Source organism: Dermacentor albipictus, chromosome 2 (assembly GCF_038994185.2).
Source record: "Dermacentor albipictus isolate Rhodes 1998 colony chromosome 2, USDA_Dalb.pri_finalv2, whole genome shotgun sequence".
Lineage (NCBI taxonomy): Eukaryota > Metazoa > Arthropoda > Arachnida > Ixodida > Ixodidae > Dermacentor > Dermacentor albipictus.
This window is the reverse complement of record NC_091822.1, coordinates 205987403-206010542: the sequence shown is the minus strand read 5'-3', so window position 1 is coordinate 206010542 and position 23140 is coordinate 205987403. Positions and strand designations below refer to the sequence as shown.

At 49.2% G+C, this 23140-nt stretch overlaps 2 protein-coding genes across 2 annotated transcripts in view; both read left to right on the top strand.

Annotated features, from left to right (window-relative positions):
• The window catches only part of Prp8 (pre-mRNA processing factor 8), a 397724-nt gene extending 389139 nt beyond the window's left edge, over positions 1 to 8585 (top strand). Inside the window, exons 35-36 of the mRNA XM_065433711.2 lie at positions 7427 to 7629; positions 8345 to 8585. Of these exons, the coding sequence (XP_065289783.1) occupies positions 7427 to 7629; positions 8345 to 8499 (358 nt within the window). The 3' untranslated portion in view covers positions 8500 to 8585. The remainder of the gene's footprint in view (positions 1 to 7426; positions 7630 to 8344) is intronic.
• Positions 8586 to 10983: 2398 nt separating this feature from the next.
• Positions 10984 to 11571, top strand: LOC135903434 (uncharacterized). Its single transcript, XM_065433767.1, has one exon. The coding sequence runs from the start codon at positions 10984 to 10986 to the stop codon at positions 11569 to 11571; it is 588 nt and encodes a 195-aa protein (XP_065289839.1).
• The last annotated feature ends 11569 nt before the right edge of the window (positions 11572 to 23140 follow it).

Below are 23140 nucleotides of genomic sequence, written 5' to 3'. Positions count from 1 at the left end.
GGGCATCACCAGAATAAACAGCAAGCACAGCAAAACACCGGCTGCACATAGTTGCTGGACCAAATTAAATGGCTGCTAACAACGCAAAAACGCAAATAACCGACTATAAGCATTATTAGCCATCAACAATGAAAAAAATTAATATTTTTAGGTTCTACAGTAGCCAAGTGTAAATAAATACGCAGCTTTTTAAGAATGTTTTCTCTCTTGCAGCTTTAACAGCCAGCGCTATTTTTCTTGCGGCGTTCATCTGAGGAACTACCTAAAGAAGTTCAGTGCGGTGCCGTGTGTCATTGGCGCAACTCCTTTCTGCAAAGGGTCCTTCAGAGTAGCAAAAGGGGTTTACTGGAAAGGACTTTAGATTTGCCCGTGTGTCAGAGGTATTAATTACCTTTAATGACCACGGCAAAGGCCTGGCTTTTACCCATGAACTTTCGCAAAATGGCGAGATATGTTTTTTAGACCTCAGGCTGAGGATAACTAACGGACACACCTGTTGGGCATATTTTCCACGTGCAAAGAAAGAACTTTTGCCCTATGAATCGTCTCATTCAAAGACCGCGAGAAGAGCGATTGCATCACTCTGCATAGAATCGGCGCTTCAAAAGTTGTGCCCGCACGAAAAGCTTTTTAGCTTTGACTATCAGGTTCGCAGGCTATTGACCACAGGCTTCCCTTGCTCGGTCCTCGTAGCTGTCGCTGGAACCCTCCTCAAGAAATGTGGCCCCCGACGAATGAAGGCTGCACCTGAACGCGTGAAGACCAAACCTGAGGTGATGCCTTACATTCATAAGGTTTCCCACAACCTCAGAAAGGTGGCCAGCAGGCACAACGTGCCGCTTCTTTCTTCTGCGCCAAACAAGTTGGCGAGGCTGCGCCCCCGCATATGCAGTGAAGGTCAGCGCGGTTGCAAAAAGCAGCATGAAGATGTCTTCATCAGGTGTGCTTTAGGAGTGGTATACTTGATTCTCTTGTCCTGCGGCAAGTGCTATATCGGGCAGACGGGGCAGTGCCTCAATGACCGCTTAAGGGAACACGCTCAAAACTTAACAAAACAAGACAAACTTGCAAATTTAGTTTCGCATGTGATGGTTTGCGAGTGCGTGCCATGGTTTAAAGAAGCACAGGTTCTGGGCAGAAGTTCAAGCGCTAAAGCTAGAGTTTTACTGGAAGCTTTCCACATGCAAAAAAAGCCGAGTCTGTGCATCAGCGATGTTTCAGTAAATTTGTACTCGGCTGAGCGCACACTTCTGCGGAAAATTTGAAAAACCGTAACGTATGGCTTTTCTTCAATTGGTCATGTGTGCACTTCTTGCTGCTCGGGTGTTTTATCATTTCACTTCGCGTGCATGTTTTCGATATTGCGATAAAGAAGGCTGGTGCAGTTTGGTTGTGCGCATGTGTTGTGATTCTTTTAAATATAGAACTTTTTCGAAAAATAAATCAGTTGTCAGTAGCGTTTCCTCGTCGTCGTGTCGTCTTTTCATCGTGTGTCCGTCCTTTTTAGCGTTACCATCAGTTTTAAAGACCATCGGTTATCTTCCCTCCTCATTACATGTCCTGCCCATGCCCATTTCTTTTTCTTGATTTCAACTAAGACGTCATTAACTCATGTTTGTTCCCTCACCCAATCTGCTCTTTTCTTATTCCTTGACGTTGCACCCATCATTCTTCTTTCCATAGCTCGTTGCGTCGTCCTCAATTTGAGTAGAACCCTTTTCATAAGCCTCCAGGTTTCTGCCCCGTACGTGAGTACTGGTAAGACACAGCTGTTATACACTTTTCTCTTGAGGGATAATGGCAACCTGCTGTTCATGATCGGAGAATGCCTGCCAAACGCACCCCAACCCATTCTTATTCTGATTATTTCCGTTTCATGATCGGGATCCGCGGTCACTACCTGTCCTAAGTAGATGTATTCCCTTACCACTTCCAGTGCCTCACTACCTATCGTAAACTGCTGTTCTCTTCTGAGACTGGAAAACAGTACAGTCGACTCCCGATAATTCGAAACCGCTTAATTGGAATTTTCGGTTAATTAGAAGTGAAGTGCTGGTCCCGTCAGTTTTGCATGTAATCCTATAGAAGAAATCGCTCGATAATTCGAAGTCCTCATCCAGTAATATTGTTTAATTGGAAGTTAATGTTTAGCCGGGATCCTCAAGGTGACCATCATTCTTTGGTAGAATGTGCAATTTTTCTAGTGTTGCAACAGTTCTGTGCTCCGCCTTGGTGTTATCGCCACCGCAGCCGCCCGCAATGCCATCCTTCTTGGAGCGGCGCGATTATTCATTGCTACGGCTGCCGTGGCCTCCGCGATCAACTCCGGCGGGAGGCGAAGCGGCTCCCGCCGGAGGCCACGCGCGGTTGCCGCGCGCGTCCGGAGCTGATCGCGGAGGCCACGCGGATGCCATAGGTGCACGCAGCGCTGCATACTGGCAGTGGCGAGATTCTGCGAGATTAATCTTGCAGCGTGCGCAGCGTATGTGGAGGCGTGTGTTGGTCGAGCGCCTTTGTGCGGGAAGCTCGTAGGCTAGGTTGTTCCACGGGTGATTCGGAATTGACTGTACCTAGTCGTAGTAGTCGCGCAGTTTATAGCCATGGCAAACCGTGGCTCTTATCGCACGCTCGACCTGGCAACGAAAGTCGAGGTTTTGAAGGAAGTTGAGAAGGGAGGTGCCGCCAAACAAGACATAGCGCGGAAATACGGGATCAAGCCGAACACGCTCTCAAACTACATCGAGAACAAGCGCACAATATTGGATGCATTTGACAACGACAAGTTCAAGACTTCTCAGAAGCAAATGCGCACCGGCGCTTACCCAGAGTTGGAGAAGGCTCTGCTGGTTTGTATTAGGGAGGCCAGGAGCAACAAACTTCCTCTCAGCGGAGACATTGTTGCGATGAAAGCCCTAACGCTTGCAGCAATGTTGGGGATCAATGACTTCGTTTCGTCAGATGGATGGCTGACACGCTTTAAAGATCGCCATGACCTGGTTTTCAAGAGCATGTGTGGTGAAAAGGCGTCCTTTAACCAGGAAACATGCGCCACGTGGAAGGATGGAAAGCTGCGTGAATATCTCGCCGAATACAGACCGGAAGACATCTTCAATGCAGATGAGACTGCACTCTTCTATCGGCTTCTACCAGAGAAGACCCTGACATTCAAGGACGATGACTGTGCTGGAGGCAAACGCAGCAAGGAGAGAGTGTCGGTGCTGATCGCGGCAAACATGACTGGCACGGAACGATGTCGGTTACTTGTGATCGGGAAAGCTGCGAAGCCGAGATGTTTTAAAGGCGTGAAGACGCTGCCTGTGGACTATGAGGCGAACAAAAAAGCGTGGATGACGGCCGAAATCTTCAAGAGCTCGATAAGCAAATTGGACCGCAAGTTTGCTGCTTCGAACCGCAAGTTGTTGTTCCTTGTCGATCACTGCAGTGCTCACGTGAATGTGCCAGCCTTGAGTGCAATACGCCTCGCATTTTTGCCTGCAAACACAACGGCTGTTTTACAGCCAATGGACCAAGGCATCGTCAAGAATGTTAGTCCTGTACAGGCGGCACCTTCTCGAGCGCATGATCTGTGTATGGATAGCTCCACAAAGTACGAGGTGAGTCTGCTTAGTGCCATCCACATGTTGGTGCGAGCATGGGATCGTGTGAAGCAAGAAACAATCGCAAACTGCTTCAGGGCTTGCAGTTTTGTGGCAGCTTCTTCGGAGGATGCCTCTGAAATTTCAGCGGAGGAAGCGTCAACAAGTGAGCTTGACGGCACTGATTTTGGTGATGCTCTCGGGGACGTCAATTTTGAAGATTACATCGCCGTAGACAAGGCGGCTGAAACATGCAGTGTGCTGACGGATAGCGAAATTGTAGAGATTATTCGGCCCCAGGAAAGCGACGATGACGTTGAAGGTGAGCCGCAACCTAAGGCTGCCGATGTAGCTGCGGGCCTTGCTCTCGCGGAGCGCTTCTTTGCCGCTGAAGGTAACGCGGAAGAAGCGTTCCGCCACATCTACAGCCTGGAGAACTTGCTTTCAGCAGCGCGATTCGGGAAGAAGAAGCAAAGCAAGATGACCGACTATTTTTCTTAGAGAAAATACTCGATTTCGCCACAAATAAAGTGCTGTTTTTTGTATTTTCTGCTTAATTGGAAGTTCGTTTAATTCGAAGTTTTTTGCGGTCCTCGTGAACTTCGTATTAACGGGAGTCGACTGTACTTTAGTTTTCTGCAGATTAATTTTTAGGCTCACCCTTCTGCTTTGCCTCTCCAGGTCAGTGAGCAATTGCAATTGGTCCCCGGAGTTATTAAGCAAGGCAATATCATCAGCGAATCACAAGTTACTAAGGTATTCTCCATTAACTCTGTGGGGATGCGCGACCCTCGCGCCTCCCCTGATGTTTTTCCCGCATAGCGCGTCTCCTGTGGTCCCGCTTCGCCGCGTGGCCTGCGTGACGTCAGCGCGGTCGATGTGGTTGAAGCGCAGTCCGAGAGATGGCGCGAGCGTCGCGCCGCTGCGCGGTTACTTGGGTTCGGGAAAGACAAGGCGCTTTCTCTTGGGTTCGAGACAGCAAGCGGGACGCACGTGCATCGACCCTCTTCCCCGGCGGGTCGCCGAACAGCGCGGACATTCTGCGCGCGCGGCGACCGATGCATCTGCGAGACCGCCTCGCGTGGCCGCCTTCAAACGCGCCACGATTCGCGTGACTATACACGCGAACGACCAGGCGTTGGGATCCAGCATGGAGCGAACATATTCGCTCGCTCTGCGGTCGCGGTGAGTCGGACTTCTAGATTTGTCGCGCGCCCATCGGCATGTTTTGTGGATAGCAACTCGGCTAGCAGGCATTGATCTATGAAAGGTGCAATAAATGCCCTTGTGATTGTTTGCACTACTGCGTTGTCGTTCCTTTGTCCCACGAGTACGGGAGGCGACTCCCCGATCAGTCCCCACAACTCTTATCCCCAATTCTTCCCAATCCAGGTCTCTGAATATCTCCTGTAAACATGCTGTGAATAGCATTGGAGAGATTGTATCTCCCTGCCTGACGCCTTTCATTATTGGGATTTTGTTGCTTTATTTATGGAGGACTACAGTGGCTGTGGAGCTGCATAGATATCTTTCAGTATTTTTATATGCAGCTCGTCTACACCCCGATTCCATAATGCCTCCATCAATGCTGAGGTTTCGACTGAATCAAACGCTTTCTCGTAATCAAGGAAAACTATATATAAGGGTTGGTTATATTGTGTACACTTCTCTATCACCTCATCGATAGTGTGAATATGGTCTATTGTTGAGCAGCCTTTACGGAATCCTGCCTGGTCCTTTGGTTGACAGAGGTCTGTGTTCCTGATTCTATTTGCGATTACCTTAGTATATACTTTGTAGGCAACGGACAGTAAGCTGATCGGTCTATAATTTTTCAAGCCTTTGGCATCCCCTTTCTTATGGATTAGGATTATGTTAGCGTTCCAATATTCCGATGGCCAGTTTTTCTTGAACAATCGGCCCACCATCCTTCTACAAACCTGCTATTACCTGATCCTCCCCAGCTGCCTTCCCCCTTTCAAATCTTGCAAATTCTTCTTCACTGCTTTTAGGCTTCCTACGTTCCTGAGAGCATGTTCAATTCTATCCATGTTATACTTCCTTATGTCTGCTGTCTTACATCTGTTGATTAACTTCAAAAGTTCTACCAGTTCTATTCTAGCTGTAGGGTTAGAGGCTTTCATACATTGGCGTTTCTTGATCAGATCTTTCGCCTCCTGCGATAGCTTACTGGTATCCTGTCTAACAGTTACCGCCGACTTTTTTGCACACTCCTTGATGCCCATAAGATTGTCATTCATGTCTTCAACACTAAGGTCCTCTTCCTGAGTTAAGGCCGAATACCTATTTTTGGGATTCCTCTAGTTTCCCTCTTACCGCTAACTAATTGATTGGCTTCTTATGTACCAGTTTCTTCCGTTCCCTCCTCAAGTCTAGGCTAATTCGAGTTCTTACCATCCTATGGTCACTGCAGCGCACCTTGCCGAGCACGTCCACATCTTGTATGATGCCAGGGTTAGCACAAAGTATGTCTATTTCATTTCTAGTCTCGCCATTTGGGCTCCTCCACATCCACTTTCGGCTATCCCGCTTGCTAAAGAAGGTATTCATTATCCGCATATTATTCTGTACTGCAAACTCTACTAATAACTCTCCCCTGCTACTCCTAGAGCCTATGCCACATTCCCCCACTGACTTGTCCCCAGCCTGCTTCTTGCCTACCATGGCATTGAAGTCGCCCATCAGTATGGTGTATTTTGTTTTCACTTTACCCATCGCCGATAGATAGATAGATAGATAAACTTTATAAAAAGAATAATCAGAAAACCGCTAATGGTCGGGGCCCTTAGTCGATTCCACGTCTTCATAGAAGCTTTTGACTTCTTGGTCATCATGACTGGATGTAGGGGCGTAGACCTGTACAACCTTCAATTTGTACCTCTTATTAAGTTTCACAAGAAGACCTGCCACCCTCTCGTTAATGCGAATTCGAATTCCTGTATGTTACCAGCTATATCCTTATTAATCAGGAATGTGACTCCTAGTTTTCGTCTCTCCTCTAAGCCCCGGTAGCACAGTACGTGCTCGCTTTTTAGCTCTGTATATGCTTCTTTTGCCCTTCTAACTTCACTGAGCCCTATTATATCCCATTTACTGCCCTCTAATTCCTCCAATAGCACTGCTAGACTCGCCTCACTAAATAACGTTCTTGCGTTAACCATTGCCAAGTTCAGATTCCAATGGCGGCCTGTCCGGAACCTGGGATTCTTAGCACCCTCTGCTGCGTCACAGGTCTGACTGCCGCCGTGGTCAGTTGCTTCTCAGTTGCTGGGGACTGAGGGCCTGGGTTTGATTGTTGTATTCATATAGGTGGTTGTGGCCAAGTACTGCACCAGGGTGGCCAATCCTGCTCTGGTGAGGGAGTGCGTTACCGGTTCTGGTCACCGGAATCAGGCCGCACTCCAGGCTTTTTTGTTGATTGTTTGTATATCCAGGTTTATTGCATAGAGGATCCATATGTCGAACAAAACCGCTTCCAGTGAATTTGTGGGCTCTGCTGCAGGATCAGGCAAGTATTACATGATGTAAATATTGTGCTTGATTAGCTATCACAGCGGTGATGGCAGAAAGTTGGCTCTGTTATCTGCTTCAGTGTCATTCAAAAGCGATGTGAAGCAAGTCGATACAGATTTGTGATTAAAATGGGCAGTGTTGGGCAACATCCATTTACTTGTTCTTTGTTTTTTCCCATAGTATCTTTAATTGTGAGTTCTTTTGTGCAACCTACAAGCTCTGTAATCCAGGTTACTGTGACATGGTTGGTTGCCTCGTGTGCTTAGCATGCTTACGTGACCATTTATTCTTACCAGCTTTACACCTGGTTCCTGCTCCCTGACTGCGTACAAGCTGACCCCAAGTGGCTACGAGTGGGGCCGCCAGAACACTGATCGAGGCAACAACCCGAAAGGCTACTTGCCATCACACTACGAACGAGTCCAGATGCTGCTTTCAGACCGCTTTCTTGGCTTTTTCATGGTGCCTGCACAGGGATCTTGGAACTACAACTTCATGGGTGCGTGTAATGTCTTTTTTTTTAATGCATATTTAAAGGGCATCTTGCTTTTGCTCTTTCTACCACTCTGCTTTCTGGCAGAAAGTAAAAGAAAAAAAACATCTTTTTTATTTTGGATTTTGAAACTTCACAGCACAGAAATGAAAGCAGCTGAAGTACAATTTACTAGGCAACAGCGTTTGGCATCTACACAATTACGTCACAGTGCAAACTCATGGATAGGCTTGAAAGCTGCATTATCATGGATAATGTATGCTGTGAACATGCAGTGCTGGAAACACTTATGGTTCCTCATACTTTCCATCACTTCCACAGTTTTGTTTCCCTGCATTTCTACAGCACTTTGCTGTCACATAATGCTGCAAAGTTATTAACAAACTACACATATGCATTACCATAGCATTCTGGAGCCGCAATGGCACCACTGGACCAGCACCCACCACATGCATAACTGGGCTGATGCACATCTAATGTCTTTCTTTCAATACAGTTGAAGCTTTGCAATGGATAGACATTTGACATTGTCATTGTAATGCAGGGACATTAGAGCCATGCCTGCTAGCGCAGTTGAATATACTCAGTCTGTTCCTCAAGTGAAATGTAAAACAAGCGCCAATGATTGCAAGATATCATGTTTTACTATGTGTTCAGCAGCTTTTTAATTTGTAGTTAGGCATGTTTGTTTGAGATGTTACCTATTTTGTTGCAATTCCAGGTGTGCGGCATGACCCAAACATGAAGTATGAACTGCAGCTCGCCAATCCCAAGGAGTTCTATCATGAGATTCACAGACCTTCACACTTCCTCAACTTCAGCAGCCTGGAGGAGCCAGACTCTATTGGCAATGATAGAGAGGACCTTTATGCATGATCCTTTTCATAGCATCAGTGTATGACCATCATTGAATGGCTCCATGAGCTGTCACCACATAAACATTAAAGCCTTGATATTTTAAATAGTGCTTGTGTTCATCTACAACACTGAGTGAAAAAAAAAAACTTCATTGTCCTAATTATGGGCATCCATTGTTTTATACTGAGGTCACTAGAAAGAAATCTACCACTAGTGTCTGCATGCACCACTAGTATACAATGCCACATAAAATTAGTATCAGTTACAACAATCAGCTGATTCAAGAGTATCAACTTGTGCATTAGAGCTATCAGAAAAAAAAAATGACATACCGTAGAACTTCATTCATACATTTTTGGAAAAGACACACAAAAAATAGATCTGTTGATCGGGAAAATGTGTGATCCAAAGTGACTAACAAATTTGGCGGACTCAACCGTTGGCATCTAAGTAGTGAGAAGTGTTGTGTGAATCGTTGCAGCATGAAACGCCAACACATGCCGAACTGATGGGGCCCAGAATGCGCGATGTAATTATTTTGGCTTTGCCAAGCTTACGTTCGCGCTCCTCAAATTCGGCTGGGTCAGCAGCTCTTTTAGCCATTCCGGCAGGAAGTTCTGTTGGGCCCACTGAGCAAATGTCGTTGCTGCACCAGATGTGCTTTGTCGTGTTCATATTGCATTAGTATTCAAAGACAGCAGTGGGAGACCGAAATGGAATAGAGCTGGTGGGCTATGCCAGAACAGGCTGCTGCCAATAGAGGTGCTTTGTCAGTTTCCTGTTGCGTAGTGTTTAAAAAGGCAACAAGAAACCGAAACGAATTCGAGCTGGTGGGCAGTGCTGGCATAGGGTGCCGCCAGAGCAAAGCATGACACTTGCATTGCGCCGCTTGAAGCAGAAAACACCGGAGCATTTGGGTTATCGCCTATTATTAAACGCTCGCAGTAGGCTGCTTTCAAAGGCACGATGCCACACACGCTGTGAAACATATAGGAGAAGATGCTTATCACATTAGGGTTGGTGGCGATAGCTGTGAATTCCACATGTAATGACCCGTGAGACTTGCTGGTACCGAAAAAGGAAACTGATTGCAATCTCGGCGATTCTGAAAACCAGAAGTGCCGCCATCATGAAGGCTGGATCCAGTGGTCATGCTGATCAGCGGAAAAGGTATAGGGACCCTTCGTACACCAATGTCAAAGAGGGGCTGTACAAGTGGTTCCCCGCAATCTGTGCGTAGATTGTGAATATCAGTGGGCCAGTATTGCCCCAAAGGCGAAGAAGTTCACTTTTAGTCTTGCACGGCAGAATTTCGAACCTGGAGGAGTGTGGATCCAGTGGTCTAATGATGAACATGGTGTCGTTAGAAGTGCAGGTAAAACAGCAGTGGCTGCTGACGAAGCTGCCCAAGATGCCTAAGCACTAAGAAATCTACAACTTCTATGAAACTGCCCTTTAAATGCCACCATCAAAGACGCATGCACTTAAAGGGGATCCATGGCCTGGCAAGAAACACTCCTAATTAAGGCAATGTGGCTGTGCATGAACATAGATGGGAGCCATCGCTCAAGCCTTTCGTCATAGGACAAGCAAGCCAACATACCTAAAAACTGAACACATCCTGGTGTGCTATCACAGTGTTAGGAAAGCTTGAATGACTCGTGGTCTATTTGAGGAATGGCTGGTGGAGTTTAATGACATTGTTGAAGGCCGAGGGAGGAAACTGTTTTTGTTACTCCACTGCAGCACATACGGCGCTAACCCAAAGCTAGCATCTGTTGAGCTGATGTTGCCACCCAGCAACCATTGAACATCGACATAATACAGTCAAACCTCGATATATCGAACACGGATATATCGGAACACGTATATCGAACACTTTCTCTATATCACGTGGAAAATCGCATGCATTTTGTATTTTTTATTTCGAATGGGACTGGATGTAAAATGGATATATCGAACTCGGCCACCCCAGACCAAGTGCGCTCTGTTGACAGGAGGCGAGCTTTCCCGCAACACTCTCGAAGATAGCGGTGGCGCGATGGGCGTTTCAGACTGCTGCGTACGACAGCTGCCCACATCTGTTGCGCGAGGGTGCCATTTGAACGTAGCGGCATACGCACACGACGGTTTGGCGTGGCCGCGGCTTGGCCAGGTTGGCTAGTTTGACAACATCAACAACACGTGCGTCTCGGTGCTGCCGTTTGTGCTACACCAGTCGTTGTGTGTGTGGCGTAGGCCTGTCATGGTTGGTGTGATGGCTGCAAACGCGAAGAAGCGTACGACCCTGACATTTGCTGCGAAATTGGAAGTGATACAGCGCATTGAAAATGGAGAAAAGAAAGCGAGCTTCGCCGAAGCTCTCAACATCCCAAGGAGTACTTTGAGCACTTTGCTGAAAAATAAGAGTGACATGAAGGCCAAGGCGGAACAGAACCAGCACTCAGGCGCGCGGCGGGTGCGCAAAGCTGCCTTTGAAGACGTCGAGAAGGCGCTGTACAAATGGTTTATCGACGTAAGGGGCCGGAATATTCCTTTATCGGGACCAATGCTACAGCAGAAGGCCAAGAACTTTGCGTTCATTTTCGGCGCCGAGAAGTTCACTGCTTTCGGCACGCGGGTTTCGTGACCCGCATTGAAGAAGCTTCCGAGGAAGCAACCGAAGATTTGACGTTAGATGGCACAGAGCTGGCACAAGAATGCCAGCTTGAAGAAACCTGGAGCCAGTTCGAGCGCTTTGTCGGTGCTGAGCCACACAGCATGTGCATTGAGGACTTCGTTGGCGGTGACGACAGCACCGGAACAGTGGCAGAGTTAACAGACGTGGAGATCGCTGCAGAAGTGACTGCTGAGCGGCCAAACGAAGACGCTGCCGAGGCTGATCCAGCAAGCGCTGATGTTGCCCCACTCCCGACTGCAACTGAGGCTGTAGCTGCTTTGGCCATTGTACGCCGCTACTGCAGCGCAATAGTATGGACTGGACTGTCTCTTGTGGACCGTTTGGACTATATTGAGGATGCCGTGGTCAAACACGCGTTTGCCAATATGAAGCAGGCTACACTGCTTCAGTACTTTCAGCGAACTAAATAAATACTTTGTTTGAAGCTTCATGTGAGTATCTATTGCGCCACGATTGGTTCATTGATTGATTTGTGCTAGTTTTTGACGTATTTTCAACGTGATTTTATATATCATATTCTGGCTATATCGAACTATTTTACGATCACCGCGCTGTTCGATATATCGAGGTTCGACTGTAGCTAACTTCATTGTGTTGGCGGCGCTTGCTGGAGTGGCTGATCCTAATGATCTGCTGCAAGGCTCCTGGCACGTTGAGGCAGGCGGACTAGCAGAGATCAGCCTTTTGAACACTTTGCACGTCATCTATGGCATACGGTACACAGTGAAGGAGTCCACCATGAACAACTGTTTCAGAAAGGCATGCTTTGTAAAGCCCAAGGACGAAACCCCCAATGATAGTGAAACCAACATAGTGGAAGCTGCTGACCTTATCGAGCTCTGCGGGCACATCACTACTCACTATGAAACAGATGGTGCTTCGATGGAGCAGTTTTTGAGCAACAGACAGGCTTCCTCATTCTGCAAAGAAACCACTGGCAAGGCGACTCCTGAAAATGTGTTGTTGGCATAGAGCGAGCCGTTGTGAGATGGTGGAGACAGCAGCAGCGACAGTGATAAGATTGACAGTGGGCTATCTTTGACCCTGATATGCAAAGTGTGCTGTCGTCAATCGATACGCTCATTCATTTTGTGCACTGTAAAGGATTGTCCTTAGTTTACACGCAGCAGCTAGACTTCATGCATACCGCAGGTGTGAAACTGTCACAAGAACAGTTTTTTTTTAGCATGCCTAACGCTTGACTCGCTCTTGAGAGCTATCAATTATGCATATTTTTCACAGCATATCTCTGCAATGCCTATTCTTAGCGCAAGTGCCAAATCTGGGTCCAGGGTTGGGAAGGAATGTCAGACTTCTTTTTCAAGCGAAGCTTTTATTCCCTCACAAGTAGCGTTGTAGTGGTCACACAAAAACCCAGTTGCTCCCAGAGCAGAGCAGCTGCGGGAAAGGGCAGTTTCATGCGTTCACAGCTGCGCCGGCACGGGAGCGCGAGTCATTAGCAAGGATTCTGCAACCAATCGGAGCCATTTCACTTTCGCTGGGAAGGGAAAGTGCAGGAAAGGGTGCCGCGCATGCTGCGCCGCCTTCATTTCCATTCAGTTCATTCTCGTAAAACGGATGGGATGGCCATGGATGGTGCATTCCCCTGGGGAACTGGCAGTGTTAACAAGCGGCGGCGAGAACTCGCCCCTAAAAGGGCGCTCTGATCCAACCATTAAGGCCTAAATATAGTCCGAAGTGGCGTGAATGCACGCACACATGTCACATTGGCGAGAACAGCATCTATAGTTCAACCGATGGTTCGCCACATTGGCCCTGCCAACGTAACCGGATGCGGCCAACGCACTCTAATGCGCCCGTTGTCGCCCATGCACCAATAACGTCGGACTATAAACACGCTTTATAGTCCTAGCCCAGGCAATCCGGCAGCAACGAGAAGATACCAAGATGAGGGAGTGGGAGGCTGAAGCAGTCCGTCACTGTTACCTGTGGGTTATTTAACCGTGACGAAGGTCAGGCACATGCAGGACAAATCTTCGCTTATCCCCATTTTCCGGTAGTGGAAGGGTTCGTAATATTTTATGGCATTCCAGATTGTGAGGTTCTCACCTGTGCTCTTGGGACAAAGGAACAACAACACAGCTGTGCAAACAATCGCAAGGGCATTTATTGCACCTTTCATAGACTAATACCTGCTAGTCAACTTCCTATTCACAAAACATGCCAACGGGCATGCAACAAATCGCGAAAGTCCGACTCACCGCGACCGCATAGCGAGCGAATATGTTCACCCCATGCTGAACATAAACGCCTGGTCGTTCGCGCGTAGGGTCACGCAAACGGTGGCGCGTCCGAACAATCGTGTACGTCCATTCCGAGGTAGGCCTCACGAGAGGGTCTCGCAGAAGCATGGATCAGCGCATGCCTAGAACGTCCACGCCGCTGGCCGACCCTGAGCCAAAGAGGAAGAGCCTTCTCCTTTTTGTGCCAAAGTAACCCCGCCGTTAGGTGGCGTTAGCAGAGCCACACTCGCGCCGTCTCTCGTACTAACCTGCAAGCAAACTGACCGCTTCCATAAAGCCACGCGGTGAAGCCGGATAACAGGAGCGGAAAAACATCAGGGGACGCGTGAGAGTCGCTCGTCGCCACAATAGCGATGATTGTTTATAGTGATTAAATGTTGAAATTTATGAGAAAACAATTATTTTCTCATGAAGACAAGCCAACACATGAAATAACCACGGCCTTCTATATCAAAAAGCGTACCGATGTGTGTATAGTGAGCCAGATATACAGTCAAACCTCGATATAACGAACACGCATATAACGAATTATTGAATATATCGAACTCTTCCGAAATATTTTTGTCAAACACATGTATTTTTAACTTCCTATAACGAACGCGGTTTGGCATAAAACGGATATAACGAACTTCGCGACGCCAAGCCCTATCTCACTTTAATAGCAGGCGGCAGGTTTCGTTGCACTACAAGCGTGTTGTGCGGCGCAGCAAACGTTCAGGACTACCTCGCAGGCGCTGACAGCGCCACAGATGCCACGTCGTCATCGAGAGTTGACAGCCAAAGAAATCGTCCGCATCTCACAACCGCTGACAACGCCGCATCAGCAGCGGCGGCAGCGGCGTGATCGAATGTTGCTTTTGCGTTTTAGTGTTAGCAGTGGCGTGGCCGTCGTAGCGTTGTGTGGAGGCTCTTTCGGTGGTCGTGTCGAGTGCGGTGCGCGGGTGTGCGTAGTGCTGTGATGGCGATGAATGTGAAAAAAAGTCGTGCTGACGTTAAAGACCAAGCTCGAGATTGTAGACCCTGTAGACGATGAGAACATTCCGACTTCACAAGAAGCACGTGCTGCGTTGGATTTACTGCACCGCCGCTGCAGTGCTATTGAGGGCAGTGGGTTTGCCCATGTTGAGTGTTTGCAAACTGTGGAACGGCGTGATACGGAATGCGATCAACACCAAGAAGCAGGCCGCGATAACGCAGTTCTTTGTGCGTAAATAAATGAAGGTGACCCAAGTAAGCATCGTTCGAGTTGCTGTGCCTTCTCTGATTGAATTTTGCTCCTCTTGCATGTATTTTTTACGAAATTTTATATTACGAATTATGGATATAGCGAACTAATTTCCGACTTTTTAACTGTTCGTTATAACGAGGTTTCACTGTATTACTGACAAATAATTTGCCTTTTTGAACGCCACATGATTTTTTTAGATCGTGTGCAAGGTCTGTGTGCTTGTAGATATTTTTATATACCTTGTGGGGATGCATGACTGTCACGTTTCCCCTGATATGTTGTTTTCCCGTATAGCTCCAGTCTCCTGTAATCCGGCTTCGCCGTGTAGCCTGGTGCCCGTGGGCAGCCGGTATGTTTGAAGCGCAGTACAAGAGATGGCGCGAGTGTTCCACTGCTAACGTCACCTAACGGCGGGGTTACTTGGGTGCGGATAGGAGAAGGCTCTTCTTTGACTCGGGCTCGGCAAGCGGTGCAGACTTTCTGCGCGTGCACCGATCCATGCTTCTGCGAGACCATCTCGTGAGGCCTCGTTCAAGTGACCGTACGCGCGAACAACCAGGCGTTGGTGTCCAGCATGGGGCGAACATATTGTTACGTGTGGAAAGACAAAGATGAAAGAGGCTATATACAGGCTATTTACACTGAAGCCAGGCCGACACTCGCTCGCGCCAAGGGCACAGACCCACTTCATCGTCGTTCTCGCGCCGGCTCGTCCCTTGAGCATCACTCGATGATATCGTAATACTACCCCCACAGCGGGAAAAGTGCCGTCACGGTGCTGTTAAATATCCAATATGCGTGGAGAATTGTAGGGTTTGGGTCGGGCGACGTGGACAATGTCACTGGTTGTCACAGCGGAGGACATAGTGCGCGTGGCTAGAACAACTTCGTAGGTGACATCGGTCACTTGGCGGAGCACACGATATGGGCCTGTGTAGCAGGAAAGCAGTTTTTCACAGAGGCCAACTTTACGCAAAGGTGACCAAAGCAACACGAGACTGCCGGGCACAAAATGGACATCACGGTGACGGAGGTCGTAGCGTTGCTTCTGCTTGTCTTGAGACACTTGTAGACAAGCGCGCGCAAGTTGGCGAGCGTGGTCAGCATGGGCGATTGCATCACGGGCATAATCGCTATAGTTGAAGCTGCGGCGGACGGAAGCACAGTGTCCAGTGGTAGCGTTGGTTCGCGGCCATACAAGAGGTGAAACGGGGAAAAGCCAACAGTTTCGAGACGGGAAGAGTTGTATGCAAACCTAATGTAAGGTAGAGTCTGGTCCCAGTCACGGTGGTCGTCTGAAACATATTTTGATAGCACATTTGTAAGGGTGCGGTTCAAGCGCTCAGTGAGGCCGTTCATTTGAGGGAGTAGGAGGTGGTAAATTTATGCTGCACTAAGCAGGCATACATGATGTCGTCAATGACTTTGGCAAAGAACGTACGGCCACGGTCTGTTAGCAATTAACGCGGAGCACCATGAATCAAAATGATATCGTGCAGGAGGAAGTGCGCAACTGGTCGGATGAGCACGGGTTACGGCGTAGCGGGTCGCGTAGTCTGCCGCGACTGCAACCCACTTGTTTCCTTATATAGATTCCAGAAATGGGCCGAGAAGGTCTAAGCTGACACGATGGAAGGGCTCAGCAGGGATGTCGAGCGGCTGCAGGTAACCAGCGGGGAGCTGGGAAGGCATCTTGCATCGTTGGCAAAGTTCACAAGCGGCGACGTTAAATCGTACGGAATGGGCAAGGCCCGGCCAGAAAAAACAGCAACGTACACGGTCATAGGTTCGAGATACGTCGAGGTGTCCTGCCGTTGGTGCGTCGTGAAGCTCTTCTAGAATGGTTGAGCGGAGGTGTTTAGGTATGGCAAGTAGGGAACTCAGAGCCGTCCGGATAAAGGTTACGACGGTACAGAGTACCATCACGGAGGATGAAGAGGCGTAGAGTGGCGTCGGCCGGAGAGTGTTGCTTTGATGTAAGCGTCACGACGTTGCTCGTCAGCGAAATGAAGCAGCTGCGACACAGAGAATACACAAGCAGCACTGGTAATATTGGAGGAGTCAGGGTCGTCAACAGGGTAACGCGACAAGCTGTCAGCGTCCTGGTGCAGGCGGCCAAACTTGTAGACCACAGAATATGAAAATTCTGTAGCCTCAAAGCCCATCGACCAAGCCGGCCTGTAGGATCTTTTAGCAATGAGAGCCAGCAGAGAGCAAAAAGGGCGACCGTAAAGGTAAGGACGGAACTTCGCAACTGCCCAGACTACAGCAAGGCATTCTCGTTTCGTAATGGAATAGCTGCGCTCCGATGGTGTGAGGAGGCGGCTCGCATAAGCAATAACGCGATCCTGGCCACGCTGACGCTGGACTAAGACGGCACCTACGCCATGACCGTTGGCATCTGTAAGCAATTCTGTAGGGGCATCTGGGTCAAAGTGGGCGAGAATGGGTGGTGAGGAGAGAAGAGTGACGAGACGAGAGAAGGCGGCAGTTTCTGCAGTACCCCACGAGAATTGTACACCTTTCTTCAAAAGGTTCGTGGGGGGTCTAGCAATTGCCGCAAAATCTTGGAACAAAACGACGAAAGTACGAGCATAGCCCCACAAAACTTGGAACGTCTGCGGCTGTCTTCGGAACCGGAAAGCCTCGGACAGCGCGAGTTTTGTCGGGATCAGGCTGTACTCTTGAAGCGTCAACAAGGTGGCCCAGAACAGTAAATTGGCGACGGCCAAAACAACATTTAAACGAGTTAGGTTGCAGCTTCGCCTTTCGAAATGCATCAAGTATAGCTGTTAGAAGCTCAAGGTGAGTGTCGAACGTGGGCGAGAAGACGATGACGTCGAGGTAGCAGAGACATGTGAACCATTTGAAATCTCGGAGCAAGGAGTTCATCATACGCTCAAAGGTGGCAGGGGCGTTGCATAATCCAAATGGCATTACTTTAAATTGGTATAGGCCATCAGGTGTAGTGAACGCGGTTTTTCTCTGTCCATATTGACACGTGTACTTATCTTTATCGGGCAACCACATTTCGCCGCCTAACAAATGTAATCGCACAGCGTGGGACGCGCCTGCATGTATCCGAAGTTTCTGGAAAGTTATCGATGCTTCTATCCGCTGTCTGTTGTCGCCGAACCTTATGTTATCTGATTTCATCACCTGACGCGAATGGTGTAGAACTTTGTGGAAGGCACGCGGGTCCGAACGATTAATCTGGAACATTCGACGACTGCTCTATAAAAGCCGACGCGCTTGACCCGCTGATCAGATTTTCGACGATCGCCGACCGTGTTCGCCGCTATCGTTGTGCTGTAGGTGTAGCCTGTCTTTTTGGGCACAGGTTCGCCCAATAAAAGTTTTTTCTTTCACAGTATTTGCTACTGTGTTCTTCAACGTCACCACCACGTGACAATATCAACAGCAATCTGCCAGTATCCAGAACGAAGATCAATGGAAGAGAAATAGCTGGAACTGTGGCGGCAGTCAAGGGCGTCGTCTGTACGTGGGGTCGGGTAGACGTCCTTCTTGTTAATGTTGTTCAGAAGACGGTAGTCTACACAGAAGCGCCACGTGCCATCGTTCTTCTTAACCAACACTACAGGTGACGCCGAGGGGCTCGAAGAAGGCTCAATGTTGTTTTTATCTAGGATTTGTTCACTTCACTTTGAATTACTCGGCGTTCCGACGCAGAAACTCGATACGGTCATCGGTGATAGGAGTAGCATCGCCAGTAAGAATCCGATGCTTGACCACGAACGTCTGGCGTAAAGGGCGATCGTCGAAGTCGAAAATATCTCTGTAGGGCGATGATACTTGGTAAAGGTTTTCAGCCTACGCAGAAGACAGTTCCGTTGCAACCATTCTCTGTATCTTGGGATAGGCGGCCGAGGCTAGCACGATGGGCCTGCTAAGCGTGCAAGAAGCATCGGTGGATAAAGTTGCCACGTGATGGTCGCTGAGACAACGTTGGCAAGGCAGATACCTTGCGGTAGAATTTGCTTTGCCAATCTAAAGTTAAAGATAGGCATGAAAGTTCGGTTCGCAGTAATAGTAAGTATACTGTGATGCACGGTAACGTCTTACTGTAGAGGAATGTCGCGCAGAGGAGTGACGAGGTACTCGCCTCAGGGACTGGTGGGGAAGACAACAGTTAAATATAGGCTATTGATTTTGGCGGCAGGTGAATAAAGCCCGTGGAGCGTAGGCGGCACTGGGGTGCGTCAGAAGGTTCTGCGAGAATCGGCAACTCAAGGCGAAGGGTACTGGCTGAGCATTCAATAAGAGCAGAATGCGCAGAGAGAAAATTGATGCCGAGAATGAGGTCGTGGGGGCAATGAGCAATCACGGTGAAGAGGACAGGAGTGTGGCGGCCGGCGATGCTAACACGTGCTGTACACATGCCGATGATATAGGCACAGTGCCGCCATCCGCAATGCGGACGACGCGTGCAGACGCTGGTGTGAGGAGCTTGTTCAGTCGTCGTCGGAAGGCAGCACTCATACTAGAAAGATGTGCACCTGTATTGATGAGTGCCGTGATGGGATAGCTGTCAACGTCAAGAAGGTTTTGGTACGTGTGTAACGTGAGCAGAGGATTTGAGGGCAAGGTAGACAACGCAGCTTCACCTCCAGGAGCTGCAGTGCCTAGTTTTCCGGTTGGATCCGGCAGGCGATAGGCGACGGGGTTAAGGCGAACGAGACTGATGGCGTCGAGGTGAGGGCGAGCTCCTGTAGCGAAGGTTCGGGGCAGGAGCATCAGCGGCAATGGGTTCATGGCAGATGGCATAGGGAACGGAAGGTCCAAAGGGGCGGGAATGAGCGGCGGTGTATGTCCGAGGAGGTGGTGGCCATCGGTTGCGGCACTGACGAGCGACGTGGCCGATGCGACAGCAGTGGAAGCAGATCGGCCTGTCATCAGGGGCACGCCATTCGGACGGGTTGCGGCGAGATGTGGCAGAAAAGGACTGCCGGGGACGAGGAGGGCTGCTAGAGAACTGGGGAACCGTGGGTGGAGACGATGAACGCACAGAGTTGAGACCTATGTTCTCAAATTCCTGTCTGACGACGGCCTGAATCATCGCTGGTGAATCGGGAGGCGTCGCTGAGAAAGCTGGCAAACAGTCGGCCTCGAGCTCGCGGCGAACAATACGGGTTACGTCGTCACAGGGAGTGATATGACGTGGACGCGGTCGACCCTCACATGTCGACGTAGCAGCAGTGTTGGGTAGCCGCGTGATATGATGTGTGATACGGCGGCTCTTAGCTTGTTCAGGGTGATGGCATTCTTTGATGATGGCGTCGATAGTCGAGACGTGGCCAAAAACAAGCAAATTGAAAGCATCGTCGACGATGCCTTTTAGCACATGCGACACTTTATCTGCTTCAGAAATAGAATTGTCAGCTTTGTGGCATAGAGCCAAGACGTCGAGGATGTATGAAACGTACGGCTCTGTAGATGTCTGAACACGAGACGCAAAAGCCTTTCTCGCGGCAGCCTTGCGCCCAATGGGGTCGCCGAACAGTTCCCTCAGCTTTTCTTTGAAACTGTCCCAACTGGTTATCTCGTCGTCATGCGTTTGGTGCCACACGCGTGAGGTGCCGCCGAGATAAAAGATGACATTGACGAGAATGATCGTTGGGTCCCACCTTTTATTAGCACTGGCGTATTCGTACAGCTTGATCCATTCGTCAACGTCCTCTCCCTCCAGGCCAGAGAACACCAGGGTCGCGATGTTGGGCAACCGTGATGATTGGAGCAGTCGGACAAGCCGAAGCCATTGCAGAGGCGGTCTAGTCACCGGGAGGCATGGTGACAAGCTCGATGTACCGACCACTCCGGAGTTCCGTGGTGAGGACGGGGATCGCTGACCTCCACCAGAATGTTACGTGTGGAAAGACACAGATGAATGAGGCTATATACAGGCTATTTACACTGCAGCCAAACCGCCAGGCCGTCACTCGCTTGGTTTGGTTTGGTTTCGTGCCTGTAGTTATAGCACAACCCACTACGGGGGCCGACACGCGCTCGCGCCAAGGGCACAGACCCACTTCGTCGTTGTTCTCGCGGCGGCTCGTCCCTTGAGCATCGCTCGATGATATCGTAATAATATTCGCTCGTTGTCCGGTTGCGGTGAGTCGGACTTCCGCGATTTCTCACGCACCCACGGCATGTTTTTTTTTTTTTATAGCAACTCGGCTAGCAGGCATTGATCTATGAAAGGTGCAATAGATGCCCTTGTGATTGTTTGCACTAGTGTGTTGGTATTCCTTTGTCCCAAGAGCACGGGTGAGAACCCCACAACCTTTTCCATTTTTTTATTCTAATTCTCTTGCTTATGCTCACTCTAGTTAACCTGGGTATACAGTCAAACCCACTTATAACAATATTGCCATGAAAATTCCACTGTTATAACCGATAATTGTTATAACCGGGTTGCATGAAAAAGTCAAAATAGGAGGATGGCAGCGCTGATGTGAGAAAACTATAACGAGGGGGCCAGTTCCCTTCCCCACCACCTCCCTCCATCCGGGTGCTGATTGTGTTCACTTGTTTAACTGCTTCCTGGGCACTCTGATCGCGTGTAAGAAGCGGCGGCTATCGGCATTAAAGAATGGCACTGCTATAACAACTGCACAGAGCGGTCACGGGTGGCAAGTGATATGCAAGCTTCGCCCAGGCATCGCTTAAGGCGCGTTCACACCGAAGGCAGAGCGGACAAGCGGCCGCGAATTTTTCACTTTGCGGAAAATACGCGGCCGCATGGTTGGATCGCGCACGGACCGATTTTTTCGGCGCGGACAAGTTGGCCGCTTGGCCGTAGCCAATCAGAACCCGACACGGCGGGAGCGCTGGTGAACGAAAGTAAACAAATGTCTTTCTCTGAGCTTTTCGCTTCTGTTCTTGAAAAGCGTCAAAACGGCAAGTTGATCCAGTTGGTTGGGATTCATAGCAAGGTTTGTTACAGCGCAACACAAGGCAAGGACAAAAGAAGGTATAAAACTACGACACGGCGCCGTGTCGTCGCTTTACACCTTCTTTTGTGCTTGTCTTGTGTTTCCCTGTAACAAATCTTGAAAAGCGACTAGACAAGTGGCGAGCAAAATGCAAACGATCTCGTCTTCTTCGTCTGAGCTCATCATCTTGCAGAAGTAGATAGCGTACGGGAGCGCGCCAACCCATGACGAAAAAAATATCGAAAGCGTGCGTACAAACCCAAAGTGCCGCGAGATGTCGGCACGTCCCTGAAATTGCTAAAGAAATTGCGAGATGCCCCGCCTTCCCGGCGGCGCGGGCAGCCAGACAACCCGGTTGGTCTGAACAAGCGGGGGTGCTCGCCGCTTTGAAAATCCGCTTGTCCGCTTAGATGCTCCGCTTTCGGTGTGAATGTGCCTTTAGGTGGCCTTAAAAGCGGCCTTTTAAATATTTCTATTTTCTTTAAAAGCTTTTTTTTTTGCAGCTGACGGGCTGCCACGGCAGCCCGTCAGCTTGAGAGATTCAGATGAAACGCTGAGGCGAGATTGCCACAAGCATCTCGCCACGTACTTCTCACTGGCTTGCACGAGAAAACCTTATGTCCGTCAACCTTGCATGCTTCACGCGAAGCTTGCAGACATCCTTTTCCAAGGCATCCAGGTGCTCCACTTAGTGCAACAGAAGGTTGCTCGCAAGATCGAAGCCCCGGAGGGACGGAATAATCGGCCGGGCCTCCTGTGAGGACAGTGGTGAGGCAGCCTGCCTTAACACGTCATTGCTGCCATCATCATCGTTGCATATATATCTGATGCAAACACGTTTGTGACGATCGTCTCATCGATTAGAAACACTTAATTTCCAAATCAATAGCCTTGCGCTTTCTTTTCACCAGCAACATCATGCATTGCCGATGACCAGCTGGTGGATCAGCCATCTTCCCTTTCGGCGGCAAGTCAAACCAACCGTTCGTCAAACGGGGCTGAGAAACCGCATGGCCAGGAACGATTTCAAAGCAACCAACAAAGACGAATGCGGGCAATTAAGCTGTTTGCTGAACTGCACTGAATGAGGAGCCAGCAAGTAACATGTGAGCAATCTGCAAGCAGCGCAACTGGCGCAGTTCATTCGTGTTTTAGTGAGTGGGGTGGCGTAGAGGTGTGGGCACAGCCCATTCGTGTTCGCAGGGGTGGACAGGCGACCGGAGAGAGGTACGCATAGATGGCTGAAAAATGATCGCGCGGCGGCTGTTGAAGCAGCGACCCATATTGCAGTGGCTCGAATTTCTCGTTTTCTTTTTTTCTTTTCAAGGATTTCACATTTCACTACGTTTTGACTTGGACACCCAGCAGCCAGACTTCATCCTTATAACAGATAATGCAGCATCGGGGCATTGTAGTAAGCGGGTTAGTTCACCGTAGAAAGCATACAAAAGTTGGCCGTACAGCAGCTTCTCATTGTTATAACCGATACATTGTTAAAACCGGTATTGTTATAGATAGGTTCGACTGTATGTAC

Excerpts from the sequence above, each read along its gene's own strand:
- LOC135903434 (XM_065433767.1), top strand. The coding sequence starts at position 10,984 with ATGGTTTATCGACGTAAGGGGCCGGAATATTCCTTTATCGGGACCAAT.